At 35.1% G+C, this 19,260-nt stretch overlaps 1 protein-coding gene across 6 annotated transcripts in view; it reads left to right on the forward strand.

Moving 5' to 3' along the window:
* Window positions 1–19,260, forward strand: part of BTBD8 (BTB domain containing 8) — a 101,244-nt gene that overhangs the window by 48,980 nt on the left and 33,004 nt on the right. For all 6 annotated transcript variants that reach the window (XM_079144034.1, XM_079144038.1, XM_079144036.1 and 3 more), the window contains 4 exons: window positions 11,102–11,182; window positions 12,536–12,632; window positions 17,975–18,063; window positions 18,484–18,586. In XM_079144034.1, the coding sequence (XP_079000160.1) occupies window positions 11,102–11,182; window positions 12,536–12,632; window positions 17,975–18,063; window positions 18,484–18,586 (370 nt within the window). The remainder of the gene's footprint in view (window positions 1–11,101; window positions 11,183–12,535; window positions 12,633–17,974; window positions 18,064–18,483; window positions 18,587–19,260) is intronic.

Here is a 19,260-nt window from a genome sequence, read left to right on the forward strand (position 1 = left end):
AATGACTTACATCATTATAGCAAGAATGCATCTTAATAAAGCATTTGTCAAGACAGCAGGAAAATGGTTTCTCAATGTTTTTATAGCTATCATATATTAATACATAGGCTCTATCATATATTAATACATAGGCTCCAGTGTCTTCATTTTACTCCTTATTTTAATAAAATGACTCTTGTTTTTATTTAGTCATTATCTTCTGCTTAAACATGTCATCTTAAACAATTCTTTCAATATAAATAGCCAATTCTCATTAATGTTAACAAGAATGGCTCTTGAGAAATAGGAGGAAAATGTATTGAACAGCATTACAGTCTAGAAATTATGCTAGTGTTTTAGATTAACAAACTATAAATAATATGGTTTAATTATTCTGAGATTAAATCTTGTCATTTTCCTCATATACATATGTACATATATATGAGAATATTATGATTTTTCACTTTTTTCCCCAGTTTGGGAAGAAAGTCTAAGTTCTTCTGTATGAGTTGTATTAAGCCATTCATTAAAAATTCATCAAACACTTACTGAATGTATATTATTTAAGGAATAATAGAATCAAAGTAAACACCTGAATCCCTTTGAGACTCTGTTTCTTTTCTTCTTGTTCCTTTTTCAGTTCCTTTAGCAAATATTAGGTACTGTGCTTAGTAATCTGTGAGGTTCTTCTCAACACTGTGGAGCTTCCAGGATTACATGAAGAAAGGAAATTCTTCTGTTCCAAGGGTATTAAATCAATACTGACATTCTTCTGGTACTAAGCATACAATGATAACTAAGACATGAATACTGCTCTTACAGAACGTGGTCTAGAAAGAGAGACAAAAGCATAAAAAACATACTGCAGATTAGTTTGATAAATAAAGTAATGAAAGTATGTGAAGAGTACTGATTGAGAGCCTAGACTTCAGAGTGATTCCGTCTACATTCAAATTCCAGTTCATTACTACCATTTGACCACCAGCAAGTTACTCAATTTCAGTTTCTAAATCTATAAAATGAGACTAATAATTATATCTACTATTGAGTTGTTGTGATGATTAAATGAGCCAGTATCATTCAAAGTGCATGTTAACTCAGGTGCTGGCTCATAATAAGTGCTTAATAAATGCTAGTTATTATTTTTAACACTCATTTGAAGTTCTGTTTTTATTTGTTTTGCTTTTGTTTTTGCCTTGGGAGCATTAAGGAAATAATCAGAGATAAGGAGCTGTTTTATGTCTGAAAGATAAGTGGAGAGGGAGAACATTGTCAGCACAGTGAATAGTATATGCTAAGGTATGGATATATAAGGAATTTAAGTATAGAAAATGAGTAAGTAAGTTCAGTTATCTTTCACGAGGGATAACTGGAAATAAGAGTTCTGTATACCAAACTAGGGAATTTGGACTCTTTTCTATGAGCTTTGGAGAATAGTTTAGGAATTTTAGAAGTAGAAGACATAAATAAGATTTGCATTTTAGCAAAGTCACTTGATAATAATGTGGGAAATGGAAAGCTCGCAGAAGATTTCAGACAGGAAATCTGTATGAGAGGATACCGTCTTAGTTCAGAAGGGAGAAAATGAGAGGCTGAACCAGGGCGGTGAGAGGGGAAATAGAGAACAGAGCCTGAATTCAAGAAATTCTTGAAGGTATATATGACAGAGTATAATGAGGGAAAGGCTTAAGATAAACCTCAGGTTATAACTTAGGTATCTAGATGAATGAGGTCTGTGAGGCTTTCTATCAGAGCTTGGGGTTATCTAATAAATAGACTACTTCCTTTCTGTTCAGAATAAAATGAATCAGCACATGAAATAAGAAAACATTTCCTTTATTTTTGATGAAAACTCTTAAAACAGCAGAATGTGCTTTGATGCAAGAACAAAAGTTAGCTTGTTTACTGTATTCCTCTAAATCAGCCCACCTAAGAAGTCTGATTCTATATAGCAGATAAACTTTTTCCCAATCATCGCTTCCCACTGATTCCGCTGAAAGAAAAAAAAAGAAATCAGATTACCTCTCATGTTGAGTTCCTCCTAAGGAATGATCAATGGCTGTCCACCAACCAGATAAATTGCCCCATTTGGTACACAGGAGTAGAGGGTGGGACAAGATTTCCTGTAAAAATGCTATCAATAAGGTAGAAATAACAGAAAGAAGAATGAATTTGGAATGTGGAGGAGGAAAGAGATTGTTCATTTTCTGTTGCTTTTTAATAATACACAACCACGAATTGCATAAGTAATAAAGAAAAGAGGTTTATTTTTGGCTCATGGCTCTGGTCCAGGGTTGATGGCCCTCTTATTGGCAGAGTTCCAAGATGGTGCAGGGTATCACATGGGAAGAGAAAGAAAGCACATAAGATACTTAGTCAAACTGGTTTTTATAGCAGACCCACAATAAAGATAACCTGTTAATCCATTGATCACATGAGTGGGTTAACCTGTTCATGAGGGCAGAACCCTAATCACCTCTGAAGATCCCACCTGCTCCTACCACTTGACATCTCACACTAGGAATCAGATGTCAACATGACTTTTAGAGGGGACACACCATAACAGAGCTTAAGAATTGAGACTTTTAAATAGTAAGTAATAAAGGTTATCACTCCAAACTATTTCTTAAGTCACGTCTACTTTTTCAGCTATGTAATGAGGACATTGGTCAAGCTAGAACCACTAGCTTCTTAGGTATTACAAATAAAATCTGTACAGAACAAGAATCTTCCTGGTGAATAGAGTTGTCCATCCTTAAGCAAAACCAGAGGCTAATTTATCAAAGGTGCTGAGGAGATGATATTTATTTATTTATTTATTTTATGGTTCTGGGAATCAAACCCAGGGCCTCACATATACTAAGTGCTCTACCACTGTACTGCATCCTAGCAGAGGAGTAAATTTCTTTTTTTTTTATTTTTTATTGTTTGTTCTATTTAGTTACACATGACATAAGTATGGATTTTGATTCATTATACACAAATGGAGTACAACTTTTCATTTCTCTGGTTGTACATGATGTAGTCACACCATTTGTGTAATCATACATGTACCTTGTACCTTGGGTAATGATGTTTGTCTCATTTCACCATCTTTCCTTCCCTCTGCCCTCTCCCCTCCCCTCATCTCCCTCTACACAATCCCAAGTTCCTCCTTTCTTCCCTTACCACCCTCCTCCCCCTTATATGTATCAGCATCCACTTATCAGAGAAAACATTTGACCATTGGTTTTTGGGGATTGGCTTATCTCACTTACCATGATATTCTCCAACTCCATCCATTTACCTGCAAATGCCATAATTTTATTCTTCTTCATAGCTGAGTAATATTCCATTGTGTATGTGTGTGTATCATGATTTCTTTATCCATTCATCTATTGAAGGGCATCTAGGTTGGTTCCACAATCTAGCTATTGTGAATTGAGCTGCTGTAAACATTGATGTGGCTGCATCACTGTAGTATGCTGATTTTAAGTCCTTTGGGTATAGGCCTAGGAATAGGATAGCTGAGTCAAATGGTGGTTTCATTCCAAGTTTTCTAAGGAATCTCCACACTACTTTCCAAAGTGGCTGCACCAGTCTACAATCTCACCAGCAATGTATGAGTGTACCTTTTCCCCCACATCCTCACCAACACCTGTTGCTGCTTGTATTCATGATAATAGCTATTCTAATTGCAATGAGATGAAATCTTAGGGTATAGTTTTGACTTGCATTTCTCTAATTACTAGAGCTGTTCAACATTTTTTATATATTTGTTGATCATTTACATATCTTCTGTGAAGTGTCTGCTTGGTTCCTTAGCCCATTTATTGATTGGATTATTTGTGTTTTTGGTGTTAAGCTTTTTGAGTTCTTTTTTTTTTTTATTGTAAACAAATGGGATACATGTTGTTTCTCTATTTGTACATGGAGTAAAGACATACCATTTGTGTAATCATAAATTTACATAGGGTAATGTTTGATTCATTCTGTTATTTTTTACCTTCCCCCCACCCCTCCCACCTCTCTTTTCCCTCTATACAGTCCTTCCTTCCTCCATTCTTGCCCCCTTCTTATCCCTAACCCTAAACCTAACGCTAACCCCTCCCACCCCCCATTATATGTTCCTCATCCGCTTATCAGCGAGATCATTCGTCCTTTAGTTTTTTGAGATTGGCTTATCTCACTTAGCATGATATTCTCCAATTTCATCCATTTGCCTGCAAATGCCATAATTTCATTATTGTTATGGCTGAGTAATATTCCATTGTATATATATGCCACAGTTTATTCATCCACTCATCAACTGAAGGGCATCTAAGTTGGTTCCACAATTTGGATATGGTGAATTGAGAAGCAATGAACATTGATGTTGCTGTATCTCTGTAGTATGCTGATTTTAAGTCCTTTGGGTATAGGCTGAGGAGTGGGATAGCTGGGTCAAATGGTGTTTCCATTCCAAGCTTTCTGAGGAATCTCCATAGTGCTTTCCAGAGTGGCTGCACTAATTTGCAACCCCACCAGCAATGTATGAGTGTACCTTTTTCCCCACATCTTCGCCAACACCTATTGTTGCTTGTGTTCTTGATAATCGCCATTCTAATTGGAGTGAGATAGAATCTTAGGGTAGTTTTGATTTGCATTTCTCTTATTACTAGAGATGTTGAACATTTTTTCATATATCTGTTGAATGCTTGTAGAGCTTCTTCTGTGAAGTGTCTGTTCATTTCCTTAGCCCATTTGTTGATTGAATTATTTGTATTCTTGGTGTCGAGTTTTTTGAGTTCTTTATAGATTCTGGAAATTAGTGCTCTATCTGAAGTATGAGTGGCAAAGATTTTCTCCCACTCTGTAGGCTCTCTCTTCACATTACTGATAGTTTCCTTTGCTGAGAGAAAGCTTTTTAGTTTGAATCTATCCCAGTTGTTGATTCTTGCTTTTATTTCTTGTGCTATGGGAGCCATGTGAAGGAAGTCTGATCCTAAGCCAATAAGTTGAAGATTTGGACCTACTTTTTCTTCTATAAGGTGCAGAGTCTCTGGTCTGATTCCGAGGTCCTTGATCTTTTGAGTTGAGTTTTGTGCAGGGTGAGAGATAGGGTTTAATTTCATTCTGTTGCATATGGATTTCCAGTTTTCCCAGCACCATTTGTTGAAGAGGCTATCTTTACTCCATTGATATTTTTGGCCCCTTTGTCTAGTATGAGAAAATTGTATTTATTTGTATTTGTGTCCATGTCCTCTATTCTGTACCATTGATCTACCTGTCTATTTTGGTACCAATACCATGTCGTTTTTTGTTACTATTGCTTTGTAATAGAGTTGAAGAACTGGTATTGAGATACCCCCTGCTTCGCTCTTTCTACTGAGGATTGCTTTAGCTATTCTGGGTTTTTTATTCTTCCAGATGAATTTCATAATTGCTTGCTCTATTTCTGTAAGGTATGTCATTGGGATTTTAATTGGAATTGCATTGAATCTGTATAGCACTTTAGGTAGTATGGCTATTTTTGACAATATTAATTCTGCCTATCCAAGAACATGAGAGATCTTTCCATCTTCTAAGGTTTTCTTTAATTTCTTTCTTTAGTGTTCTGTAGTTCTCATTGTAGAGGTCTTTCACCTCTTTTGTGAGATTGATTCCCAAGTATTTTATTTTTTTCAAGGCTATTGTGAATGGGGTCCCTTTCCTAACTTCTCTTTCTGAAGAGTCATCACTTATGTATAAAAATGCGTTGGATTTATGAGCATTGATCTTGTAACCTGCTACTTTACTGAATTCACTTATGAGTTCTAAGAGTTTTCTGGTGGAATTTCCAGGTTCCTCTAAATATATAATCATGTCATCAGCGAACAGGGATAGTTTGAGTTCTTCTTTTCCGATTCGTATCCCTTTAATTTCTTTGGTTTGTCTAATTGCTCTGGCTAGAGTTTCAAGGACAATGTTGAATAGAAGTGGTGAAAGAAGGCATCCCTGCCTTGTTCCAGTTTTTAGGGGGAATGCTTTCAGTTTTTCACCATTTAGAATGATATTGGCCATGGGCTTAGCGTAGATGGCCTTTACAATGTTAAGGAATGTTCCCACTACCCCAATTTCTTCTACTGTTTTGAGCATGAAGGGATGCTGTATTTTATCGAATGCTTTTTCTGCATCTATTGAAATAATCATGTGATTCTTAACTTTAAGTCTGTTGATGTGGTGAATGACATTTATTGATTTCCAGATGTTGAACCACCCTTGCATCCCTGGGATAAAACCCACTTGATCGTGGTGCACTATCTTTTTAATATATTCTTGTATGCGATTTGCTAAAATTTTGTTGAGAATTTTTGCGTCCATTTTCATTAAGGATATTGGTCTGAAATTTTCTTTCCTCGATGTGTCTCTGTCTGGTTTAGGTATCAGGGTGATATTGGCTTCATAGAATGAGTTTGGGAGGGTTCCCTCCTCTTCTATTTCATGAAATACTTTGAGAAGTATTGGAATGAGCTCTTCTTTAAAGTATTGGCATGAACTCGGCTGAGAATGTATCTGGTCGCGGACTTTTCTTTGTTGGTAGACTTTTGATGACCTCTTCTATTTCATTGCTTGAAATTGATTTATTTAAGTTGTGTATGTCCTCCTCGTTCAGTTTAGGTAATTCATATGTCTCTGGAAACTTGTTGATGTCTTCGAGGTTTTCTGTTTTGTTGGAGTATAGATTTTCAAAATAGCTTCTAATTATGTTTTGTATTTCACTCGTGTCTGTCATGATATGTCCTTGTGCATCCCGAATTTTAGTAATTTTTCTCCCTCTTTCTCTTTGTTAGTGTGGCTAAGGGTTTATCAATTTTGTTTATTTTTTTCAAAGAACCAACTATTTATTTTGTTAATTTTTCCGATTGTTTCTTTTGTTTCAATTTCGTTGATTTCGGCTCTGATTTTAACTATTTCCTGTCTTCTACTACTTTTGGTGTTGGTCTGCTCTTCTTTTTCTAGGGCTTTGAACTGTAGTGTTAAGTCATTTATTTGTTGATGGTTCTTCTTTTGTTGAATGCGCCCCATGAAATAAATCTTCCTCTACGTACTGCTTTCATAGTGTCCCAGAGATTTTGATATGATGTGTCTTTGTTCTCGTTTACTTCTAAGAATTTTTTTATTTCCCTCCTGATGTCTTCTGTTATCCATTCATCATATAATAGTGTATTATTTAATCTCCAGCTATTGGAGAAGTTTCTGTTTTTTATTCTGTCATTTATTTCTAATTTCAATCCATTATGATCTGATAGAGTACAAGGTAGTATCTCTATCTTCTTGTATTTGCTAACAGTAGCTTTGTGGCATAAAACATGGTCTATTTTAGAGAAGGATCCATGTGCTGCTGAGAAGAAAGTGTATTCATTCTTTGTTGGATGGTATATTCTATATATTTCTGTTAAGTCTAAATTGTTGATTGTGTTATTGAGATCTATGGTTTCTTTATTCAATTTGTGTTTGGAAGATCTATCCAGTGGTGACAGAGGTGTGTTAAAATCGCCTAGTATTATTGTGTTGTGGTCTATTTGATTTCTGGAATTGAGAAGGATTTGTTTGACGAACATGGATGAGCCAATGTTCAGGGCATAGATATTTATGATTGTTATGTCTTGCTGATTTATGGTTTCCTTACGCAGTATGTAATGTCCTTCTTTATCCCTTCTGACTAGTTTTGGCTTGAAGTCCACATTTTCTGAAATGAGGATGGAAACTCCAGCTTTTTTGCTGTGTCCATGTGCATGGTATGTTTTTTCCCATCCTTTCACCTTTAGTCTATGGGTATCTCTTTCTATGAGATGAGTCTCTTGCAGGCAGCATATTGTTGGATTTTTTCTTTTTAATCCAATCTGCCAGTCTATGTCTTTTGATTGATGAGTTCAGGCCATTAACATTCAGGGTTATTATTGTGATATGATTTGTATTCCCAGTCATTTGACTCATTTTTGTTTTTTGACATGATTTGGTTTCCCCTTTATTTGGCTATTCCTTTAGGCTAGTTCCTCCCTTTGCTGATTTGCATTGTTGTTTTTCATCTCTTCCTCATGGAATATTTTGCTGAGCATGTTCTATAGTGCCAGCTTTCTTTTTGTAAATTCTTTTAGCTTTTGTTTATCATGGAAGGATCTTATTTCGTCGTCAAATCTGAGAGTAAGTTTTGCTGGTTATAAGATTCTTGGTTGGCATCCGTTTTCTTTCAGGGCTCGATAAATGTTGTTCCAGACCCTTCTAGCTTTTAGGGTCTGGATTGAAAAATCTGCTGCTATTCTTATTGGTTTCCCCCTGAATGTAGTTTGATTTTTTTCTCTCACAGCCTTTAAAATTCTGTCTTTATTTTGTATGTTAGGTATTTTCATTATAATGTTCCTTGGTGTGGGTCTGTTGTAATTTTGTATGTTTGGAGTCCTGTGAGCCTGTTGTACTTGGTTTTCCATTTCATTCTTCAGATTTGGGAAATTTTCTGATATTATTTCATTGAATAGGTTGTTCATTCCTTTGGTTTGTTTCTCCAAGCCTTCCTCAGTCCCAGTAATTCTTATATTTGGCCTTTTCATGATATCCCATAATTCTTGGAGATTTTGTTCATGATTTCTTACCCTCTTCTCTGTTTGGTCAACTTTGTTTCCAAGATTAAATATTTTGTCTTCAATGTCTGACGTTCTGTCTTTCAGGTATGCTATCCTATTGGTTATGCTTTCTATGGAGTTTTTAACTTGGTTTATTGTTTCCTTCATTTCAAGGATTTCTGTTTTTTTTTTTTTTCAGTATCTCTAACTCTTTATTGAAATGATCTCTTGCTTCCCGTATTTGCTCTTTTAACTGTTGATTGGTGCAATCATTTAATGCCTGCATTTGCTTTCATCTCCTCCCTCAATGCCTGCATTTGCTCTTTCATCTCATTGTTTGCTTCCCTGATTGTTTTAAATATGTACATTCTGAACTCCCTTTCTGACATTTTTTCTGCTGTGCTGTCATTGGGTTTTGTTGATATAGTATCTAGGTTTGTTTGGGACATTTTCTTCCCTTGTTTTCTCATATTGGTCAGATGTCAGTGGGACTCTGAGATATTGCAGATTTCCTCTATTGGCTTATAGTGTCCCTGTAGATTTCTAGTGTATCACCTCCCAGCCTTCAGTAGCCTGAAGTCTTGGAGGAACTTGATAATGCTGTGCTTCCGAAGATTGCTGCCCCTAGCCTGCTACTGGTTCCAGGGCTTGGAGCTGGCTCTGTATGGAAAGCCTCTCACTGGGGGGCCTGCTCCGAGAAGCTGGCCGGGTGGGAGGAGCCCACCGCCAGAGTGAGCAGGGCTACCTGGGGAAGACTCTATCTGCCCTGCCCTGCTCTGATAAGCCGCCCCTATCCAGGCCTGCCACCCAGGCCGATCTTCACCCAGTGGGGGAGACTCACCCCGTTGCTCTATTTTAGTCCGAGTTTCTCAATGGCTCCTCTTCTTGAATTCTGGGTTCTGGAGCGACAGAGATGCAGTCACCCTCTAGTCCGCCATCTTGGATCGCCCCGTGGAAAGAGCCTGCGGCCAGAGCGGGCAGGGCCGCCTGGAGATGTCTCTGGCTGCCCTGCCCTGGTCCCAGAGGCTGCCTGCAGGTTGGAGCTCTCCGCTGGCTTGTGGACTTGTGGCTGGCTCTGTGTAGAAAGGCTCTCACTGGGCGGTCTGCTCCGAGAAGCTAGCCTTGAAAGGCATCTCCTGCCAGAGTGAGCTGAGCTGCTTGGGGAAGTCCCTGGCTGCCCTGTCCTGGTCCCTGAAGCTGCCTGCGGGCTGGAGCTTGCCACACTGGCTCCGGGACTTGGAGCTGGTTCTGTGCAGAAAGCTTTGAGTTCTTTATAAATCCTTGAGATTAGTGCTCTATCTGGAGTGTGTGTGGTAAAGATCCTTTCCCACTCTGTAGGCTCTCTCTTCACATTATTGATTCCTTTACTGAGAAAAAGCTTTTTAGTTTGAATTCATCCCGCTTATTAATTCTTGCTTTTATTTCTTGCACTTTGGGAGTCTTGTTAAGGAAGTCTGGTCCTAAGCCAACATGATGAAAATTTGGGCCTATTTTTACTTCTATTTGGAACAGGGTCTTTGGTCTAATTCCTAGGTCCTTGATCCTTTTTGAGTTGAGTTTTGTGCAGGGTGAGAGATAGGGGTTTAATTTTATTTTGCTGCATATGGATTTCCAGTTTTCTCAGCACCAATTGTTGAAGAGGCTGTCATTTCTCCATTGTTTTTGGGACCTTTGTCTTGTATGAGATAACTGTATTTTTGTGGATTTGTCTCTGTGTCTTCTATTCTGTACCATTGGTTTATCTGCCATTTTGGTGCCAGGATCATGCTGTTTTTGTTACTACTGCTCTGTAGTATCATATAAGGTCTGGTATTGTGATACCTACTGCTTTACTCTTCCTACCAAAGATTGGTTTGGCCATCTGGTTCTCTTTATTTTTCCAAATGAATTTCACGATTGCTTTCTCTCTTTCTATGAGGCACATCATAGAAATAGAATAAATGAATTCAGCAAAGTAGCAGGACATAAAGTCAACACTTACAAATCTAATGCATTTCTATTCATAAGTGATGAATCCTCTGAAAGTAGGAGAACTTTCACAATAGCCTCAAAAAAAAAAATACTTGGGAATCAATCTAACAAAAGAGGTGAAAGACCTCTACAATGAGAACTACAGAACACTAAAGAAAGAAATTAAAGAAAACCTTAGAAGATGGAAAGATCTCCCATGTTCTCGGATAAGCAGAATTAATATTGTCAAAATGTCCATACTACCAAAAGTGCTATACAGATTCAATGCAATTCCCATTAAAATCCCAATGATGTACCTCATAGAAATAGTAAATTTCTTAATAAACCAGAAGTTAGACAGTGACCTTTTAACATCCCACACTCTAAAAGTCTATGGAAAAAGATTCTTGATAAATCTTTATTTGATCTTATATATTTTATAATATAGAATTCATAGCTGCAGTTCAAATTTATGATATGCTTACATGTTTATTTAAAGAATGGAGGTTCAAACTTTATTTTGGCTAAAAGTGTATGGGAAAATAGAATGTATGATTGATTTTAGTTAAAACTTAATTATTTCTGGATTTGAGTTTTCCTTTATTTTGCAGTATAAACCATGTAGAAATGAATGTTATGATGCATTTTATATATGGAGGAACTTTGGACTTTCCAGACAAAGCTAATGTTGGGTATGTATTACTTTTTTAATAAGTTTAAATATAAAACTATTAATATTTTACAGATTCTACTTCATTGAGCTATGTTGTAGTATCAGTGAAGCAGAAGCTTCATTTTTTTTTTTTCTTTTTTTTTTTTTATCTTTTGAGATGAGGGGTTGCTGTTTGCCCAGACAGGTCTCTAACTCCTAAGCTCAAGTGATCTTCCCAACTTAACCTCCCAAATGCAGGATTTGTAGGTGTGTGTCACCTTGCCTTCCTCTGAAACTTCACTTTTATTATCAATTTTGCCATATTTTGAGTGTGTTTGGGAAATATCTAAAAACAATAAGAAAAGGTGACTTAATAACTTATAGTGATAAGATTAAGAAAGGTCTTTTAGACTTGAATTATATTAGAAGACATATTACTTTTCTTTGGAAAATGAATAAAAGTTTTGTATAAAAATAAAATCAATCTTTTATCAAACTTTGAATGTTATTTTACTACTTTAATTTTTAAATTTAGGTTATCCTTTTTAAACAATAAAAGAAAAAGAAAAACTTTAAAATGTGTTTCCAAATATAAAAGTATCCAAAGACTAACAAGTATATGATTCTTACATGCTGTAAACTGAAATACCATCTAAACTTCTGAATTCCTACTGGAGAGTGAAATTCTACCTTTCTCTTCCAATTTTCAGTGGTATTTTAGTAGCAAACAGTAAAAAGATGCTCTTTTAATTTTAAAGATTCATTTGGGGTTTTCTAATTTTGAATTGAATAAATACGTTTTGGGGGGAAACATATCATAGGTCACAGAGATTAAGTACCAAAGTTTTATCCCAGAGCAACCTATAGGAAAGTTTATGCTCTCAGGACTTGTAGGCTTCCTAAGTACTTAAAGTATGTGTAGGTGCTCAGAAATACTTGCCAGATGAACGAAGCAAAGGCAACTCTCTGATCATTAAGATGCTATCTAATCTTGGAGTCATTCATAGGCATTTTCAATATGATAGCCATCAGTGAATTAATTCCCTCCCCAAACTATATTGCCACAAATCTGCTGATAAGATTTTTGTAGCATTTACAGCTTTCAAAAAGCAGTTTCCTAAAAATTTGTTCTATTGCCATTGAGAATATGAAGGGAATTTGAAATATCTCCAAATTTATTTGTTATTCACATTAAATAATCAGTGTCAGTGCTTTCCACATTTTACCTATGTCTTCATTATAGTCTATAAAAGAATATTTATTAGTGTGAAGCAAAAAATTAGAATTAAAGTAATTCAGATTCTTTTTCTAGAGACTGTATGTTATCAAGAAATTGTATTTGCTTTGATTTTTTATATTTGAGGATTAACAAGTACATCTATTTTCATTTTAGTCAGATTCTCAATATGGCTGATATGTATGGACTAGAAGGATTAAAAGAAGTAGCAATCTATATTTTAAGAAGAGATTACTGTAATTTCTTTCAGAAGGTAATTATTGAATCTCGGAAATCTTTACTCAATACTTTAAGTCAACCATTATTATCTACTAGATTTTAAATTTTTGTTGTAATTGTACTTTAAATATAAAAAAATTAGTTTATAACTAATGGAGGCTCCAATTGACAGCACATATGTTATCCTTTCAAAAATCAGAAACTAATTAAAATCATTTTAAGTAAAATAAAATTGATTTGGGAGGGTTATTGAAAGTATTCAGAATTTGACACTAGGAGAAAGGAAATCTAGAATTATGGTTACCTTCTTGTTGTATCAAAGAGCTACACAGTGGTTCATTGGTTTTTCTCCCTAAAAATATGTTCTTTCTTTCTACCACTTCTTTACAGCATGTACTTAAAGTGAAATATAGTTCTCTTCTACAGTCTCTCCATATGGAATATGAATACTGATTAATTTTAGTTTGTGCAAAGGTCAATTTACTGTCTAAAGAAGTATTTCATTTTATGCATTCCAGACTCACTTGGGACATTATTCTTAGATTCTTCATTGGGTATTTTGTTTTGTTTTGGTTTTTGTTGTTTTTTTGCTGTACCGGGGGTTGAATCCAGGGCCTTGCCCTTGTGAAACAAGAACCCTATCACTGAGCCACATCCCTAGTGCTTTTTGTTGTTTCAGTGTACTTGTAACTGTAGGCTATTTTTATTTTCTTATTTATGCCTTTCTATAGATTTTCTACAATGATCATTTAATTAACAACAAAATAACAAATTTTGAAAGAGTTGTTTATATTGTACTTCCCTTTTATTGGGTATGTGAGGCAATAATATGCATTATATGACTTCTGGTTAGATCATTTTAAGAACACTTAAATTTGGATTTTTTGTGTTGGATAGGACTTTTCCTGCCTCTTTCCTATAAGTTGTAACTGAGGAAGCAGCCCATATTCTAAAAGAGAACCATAAACAGCTGGGTTCACTAACACCATCACTACCCCTCTGCAGAGTTTACTGAAAAACAGTTAAACCCCTCATGTACTTTTGACCAGTGATTCACTCCAGCCTCCATAATTAAGGGGATTGAAAGAAGCAAGGCAGTAATGTGGTTTCCTCAGCTTTGTGGAGAGAGAGAATAATTCTGGTGAAAGCTTTTTCCTTCTCCTTCACATGCCTCTTCTATTACCCTAAAATCAAAGTTAAGAGGGAGATCCAAGTGAATCACAAATAAAAAATTAAAGCTAGGAAGTAACTGCAATAGGAGAGGATGCCTTCATCTCCCAGTTGGACATTTACTATATCCATAAAACTAGCCCACCCTGGAGCTTCCATCAAGGAAGAAAAGAAAGTGATAAGCAATTTCTTGGGACAACTTGGAATAGGCCTGAGAAGCCTATGAGAATATGCTTGATATGGAGATTTCTAAAGGGAGGAGGCTTGCTGGAGAAGCCAGAACTATCCTAGTGATAAGAGACCACAGCTATTGTCATGTAGAGAAAAAAGTTGGGGTGTTCATTCTGCACCCTGTTTACACATGGTCCATAGGGAAGAAGGAGGACCTTAGCAATTCCCTGAAAGAGGAGACTGATAAAAGGCCAGATAACAGTGTCCCACCTAGGCAGACATCATACATCATAAACCACTGAAAGTTGTTAAACACTGAGTGATGGTGAACTTTGATCTTCCCCTAAAAGAGCCACCACCTCAGCAAAGACCACCAGCATCTGAGAGCAAAATTGAGGACAATACCCTGCTGCCATCTTAGTCTCGTAAGATGACCACAGCTATCAATGGCCATCTTCGTTAGAATTAGACCTAAAAATTGGAGGGGCGGGAGACCAAACTGTGTTCTACTCCCTATTGCAGATCTCCACTATCATGAATCTATTCAGTGCTAGGGAGATAAATATTGAAATCAGAAATGAGACAGGTATTAAAATAGTACTACTGACTTTTAACAATAAAACCAGAAAGTTGTGGAATCTGCTTATTAGAATGCCATTAAGGCATGGAAAATGGGATTTGACATAGCTGGGTAAAAAGCACTAGTTTGAAAAAAATAAGTTTTATGTTAGTATCTGCTCTGAGCTGAGACTTCTCAATAAACTAGTTAATCTAACATAAAATAATCTCTTTATGAATAATTTTTAGACCATTGCCTCTGTTTTTATTCATTCAGAAATATATGGGTTATATCTAGTTTCTTGTATTTTACTTTCAGTAATCCACTTTTTTTTGTATCAGACAGATAATATGCTGATGTAACACAGTTTGAGGGAGGCACACCTCACAATGGTATAAAAACTCAATCATCACACTTATGAACAAAAAAAGTATCTCCACTTAATTTTAAACAACAGGGCATACTTGTTTCTATTAAAACAACAGAAAGTGTTTCTTTTAAATTAACAGTATGGTATTTTGTTGAAAAAGATTTTTACTATATTTCATTTATTTTAATGTAGTCCATATTACTGTGGTAGTGAATATTTTAGAGAAGTTTCTGTTTTTATTGACCTGATCTTTAAACTTTCTTGCTTTATGTATTTTAATAATATGTATTTTTATAACTGTACTTCTGAATATATATAATTTTTAACTTTTAGTTCTAACTATTGCAGTCTCTTGGCAGTGACTTAAATATCATAAACTTATCATAAGATACTCCACAGTAAAACAAATTTAGGTATAATACGATAGACAACTGGCCCCACAATTCTTTACTGGAGATAGCTTTAGTCATTTCATTAACTTCATAATCCTACCTTTTACACATTTAAAATTTGAGGGAGCTTCATTTATGAAATTATAGTGGATATATATTTACATTTTATACACATGTATGTAGTCACCAATTAAAAATATGTTTTAGACAATAATTTCAATATATATCTTCCCACATTCTGCAAGCAGGTTTTAGAAAATGACTAAAGGTCAGTCATGCCATTACAAAAAACCTTGGGAGTCATCATTTCCTTATAAATAAATTCTCAAAAGAGCCAGCGTTATCCCTTTAAACCAGGAGTCAGCAGATTTTTTCTGTAAAGCAACTTAGTGACACCTTGTCTCAAAATTTAAAAAATGAAAAGGGTTGGGGATGTAGCTCAGTGGTAAAGCACCCCTGGATTCTACTACCCTGTGCCCCACCCTCAAAAAAAACTTTGTGAATCCTGTTGTCTGTATCACAACTGTGCTCTGCTATTGTAGATCAAAGGCAGCTATAGACAATATATAAATAAAGTAACATGGCAGCGTTCTGATAAAACTTTATTCATAAAACCAGGAGTGGGCTAGATTTTTCCCACAGGCTGAAGTTTGCCAGTCTTCTGCTTTAAGCAGCAAGTTTTTTTAAAATAGACATTTTGATAATTTATAGCAATTATTATTGTTATATATCAGTAGATTTCATATTATATAAGACTGGTTGTTTCTAAGCAAAATTAGACTGTTGGAACTTTTTAACTTGTGCATAGTTTTACAGTTTTTCAGACTTTGGAGTGCTCTTAGACTGTCACACTAATTTGATACTCCTGTCTTAAGTGGGTCAGAAAACCAAATTAGGTCAGTGGTAGAGCATAAAAATAAATCAATAAAACAAAGGCATTGTGTCCATCTACAACTAAAAAAAAAAAAAGAAAGAAAGAAAAAAAGAAACCAAATTATTTAACTTAGTAGAATTATCAGAGTTACCATCATATAACCTATAATAGTGATAGTCATTTTTGATTTTAGGAACTCCGGTTATCTTATGGGGATTTTAATTGTTTAATTTAAATTGTTAATATGCAAAGTATTTATATTTAGTTCTTAAATACTACTAGAACGCTTTTTTTTTTTTTTTTTTTTTTTTTTCTTTTTGGTACCAGGGGTTGAACCCAGGGGCACTTAACCACTACACCACATCCCCAACCCTTTTTTTATTTTGAGACAGGGTGAGCTAAGTTGCTTAGGGCCTTGCTAAATTGCTGAGGCTGGCTTTGAACGTTCAGTCCTCCTGCCTCAGCCTCTCAAGCCACTTGGATTACAGGCATGTGCCACTGTGCCCAGCCTATAACACTTTGTAGTAGAAGATTGAATTAATAGATTAATTTGATAGAGGATTAAATTAGTTTAATTAAAATTAAATTAAAAGTTGGAAATTACTGACCTTATTGGAAGAACTACGCTAGAGACATTTCTAAAGAAGCTTTTGCTCTGCTTTGAGAGAAGAGGATTTTTTGAAGTATATATTTAGAGGCTAGATATATAAATTGACTTTTTGCTGGTCTTGGTGTGTATAAACCCAAGCTCATGACTAATAAATGTGTATAAAGAGAAATTCAACCTAAAAGGAAAATAGATGTGCCTAGGAACAGTCCAAAACCTGAAAATCCATGGCATGGGCAATACATAGCACATAGGCTTAACACCAAGAGCAGTAGGATGTTTTCCCTACTTGTATCTACCTTTTGTTTTAATTAATACTTTTATATATGTATTTTACAAACATTGTGTTATAATCTAATTCTATTTTTATCCAATGTCAACATATGGGGTTGGTTACATTTTTTTTAAATTGAGAAAAAGATATAGAGATAGCCTATATACCTACTACCTCCACATATTATCAGCACTTTTGACCAGAGTGGCACATTTGATATAGTTGATGAACCTACACTGATACATCATTATCACCCAAAGTCTGTAGTTTACATTAGAGTTCACTCTTGGTGTTATATATTCCATGGGTTTGGGCAAATGTATAATGACATGTATCTGTCATCACAGTGTCATGCTGAGTATTTTCAGTGCCCTAAAAATCCTTCTTTCCCTACTGTCCCCTAGCAACCACTGATCTTTTTACTGTTCCCATAGATTTTATTTTTCCATATTGTTACATAGTTGAAATCATATAGTAGATAACCTTTTCCTAATGACTTCTTATTAATATTTGCTTAGTAATATTTATTCAAATTTCCTCTATGTCTTTTCTTGACATGATAGGTCATTCATGGATGTGTGAACATTCCATTGCTTGCATGTATTGTAGCTCATTTATCCATTCACCTACTGAAGGATATCTTGGTTGTTTCCAAGTTTTAGGAATAATTAGTAAAGCTGCTTTAAACATCTGTATATAGGTTTTTGTGTAGAAAGGTGTTTTTAAGAAAAAAAAAATTGACATTAATTACACAGCATGCTCGTAGGCAGAATCCCAACAAAAGTTAATTCCAGATACAGAATTAAGTGAAGAAAATTGGTTTTTTAACTCATCAAATTTTGAATTGCATGTATTTATAGTTTAGGTATATAAATCAAATTTTCTTTATGAGTCAAATACTTTTCCCCACTGCAAATTGAAAAGGAATAAAAGCAGTATTTTCTCTCTATCAATTTTAGCCCATTTCTAGAACATTGACTTCTATACTGGAATGCCTAATTATTGCTCATTCAGTTGGAGTGGAAAGTCTTTTTGCTGACTGCATGAAGTAAGTTATATTAAGAAGTGTTGCTGTTATAAATTTAGGGATTTTGTTCTTTTATTCTCTTAATTTTGTGAGCAGTTTTACACTTGATCTGTTTTCTTGGGCACAATGTAAGTAATTTAGTCCTTAACTTGTTGCTCCAATTGAGTGAAAGTATTGATTTAGATATTAACTCAAGATGCTTGGGATCAATTTATATTAGCTTAATGAACCATGGTTAAAATCTGTGCACATAACCCAGCATGGCTTAAAATGTTTTTATAGAAAATATAGTATAGTTCAGTCCCTTTTAGAGCTTATAAAATAATATGAGTTGGTCAAAACATATGTGTACAATTTATATAATTGAAAACAAAAATGTTACTAACTATTGTAAGTAAAATGTTTTCATTTTTCTAACTTGGAATTCTTTGATTCTAACAGGTGGATTGTAAAGCATTTTGCAAGGTTTTGGTCTGAGAGAAGCTTTGCAAATGTACCTCCTGAGATTCAGAAAAATTGCCTTAATATGTTGATTCAGTCATTAGTGAGTATAAACTGAATACTCTTACTTATGTGTGCCATCAACACTGTTTTTTCACTTTTGTATGGTACTTTGAATTATTTAAATATAAATGGAGAATGTTATAAAAAGCAAGTAAGAAAATCAATTCTAGATAATGTAGAACCATTTTACTCTAACCTTAAGTTTCTATTCCTCTGAAACCACTTTCAGTACTCAGTTATTCATTAGTCAGGTTTATTCAGAGAGGCAGAATCACATTATGAAAGAGGGCTCCCAGAGATGGAGGTTGTGCATTGACTCAGCAATATGGACCAAGCAATATGTACTCACCAAGGAAGATCTGGATATCAGAAACTTCTCAGTGGTACCATTCTTCAAGGGTTCAGCCACCTACCTGATGATAGGTTGATTATATTGGCCTATTTCCATCATGGAAAAGGCTGTGCTTTGTTCTCATTAAAATAGACATTTCTCTGGGTATAAATTTTCTTCCCTAGCCCAGTGTTTCTGCTAAAACTACTATTCATGAATTTACGTAATACATTATCCATAATCTTGATATTCCACATAGCATCACTAATTACTTATGACGTAATGACTGTGACAATCACAATCACAATGACACATCACTTTACAGCAAATGAAATACAACAAGGGGCCCAAAGTCATGGAATTTATTGGACTTATGAGTTTCC

The sequence above is a fragment of the Sciurus vulgaris genome, assembly GCF_902686455.1.
Source record: "Sciurus vulgaris genome assembly, chromosome: 1".
In the NCBI taxonomy this organism is placed as follows: Eukaryota; Metazoa; Chordata; class Mammalia; order Rodentia; family Sciuridae; genus Sciurus; species Sciurus vulgaris.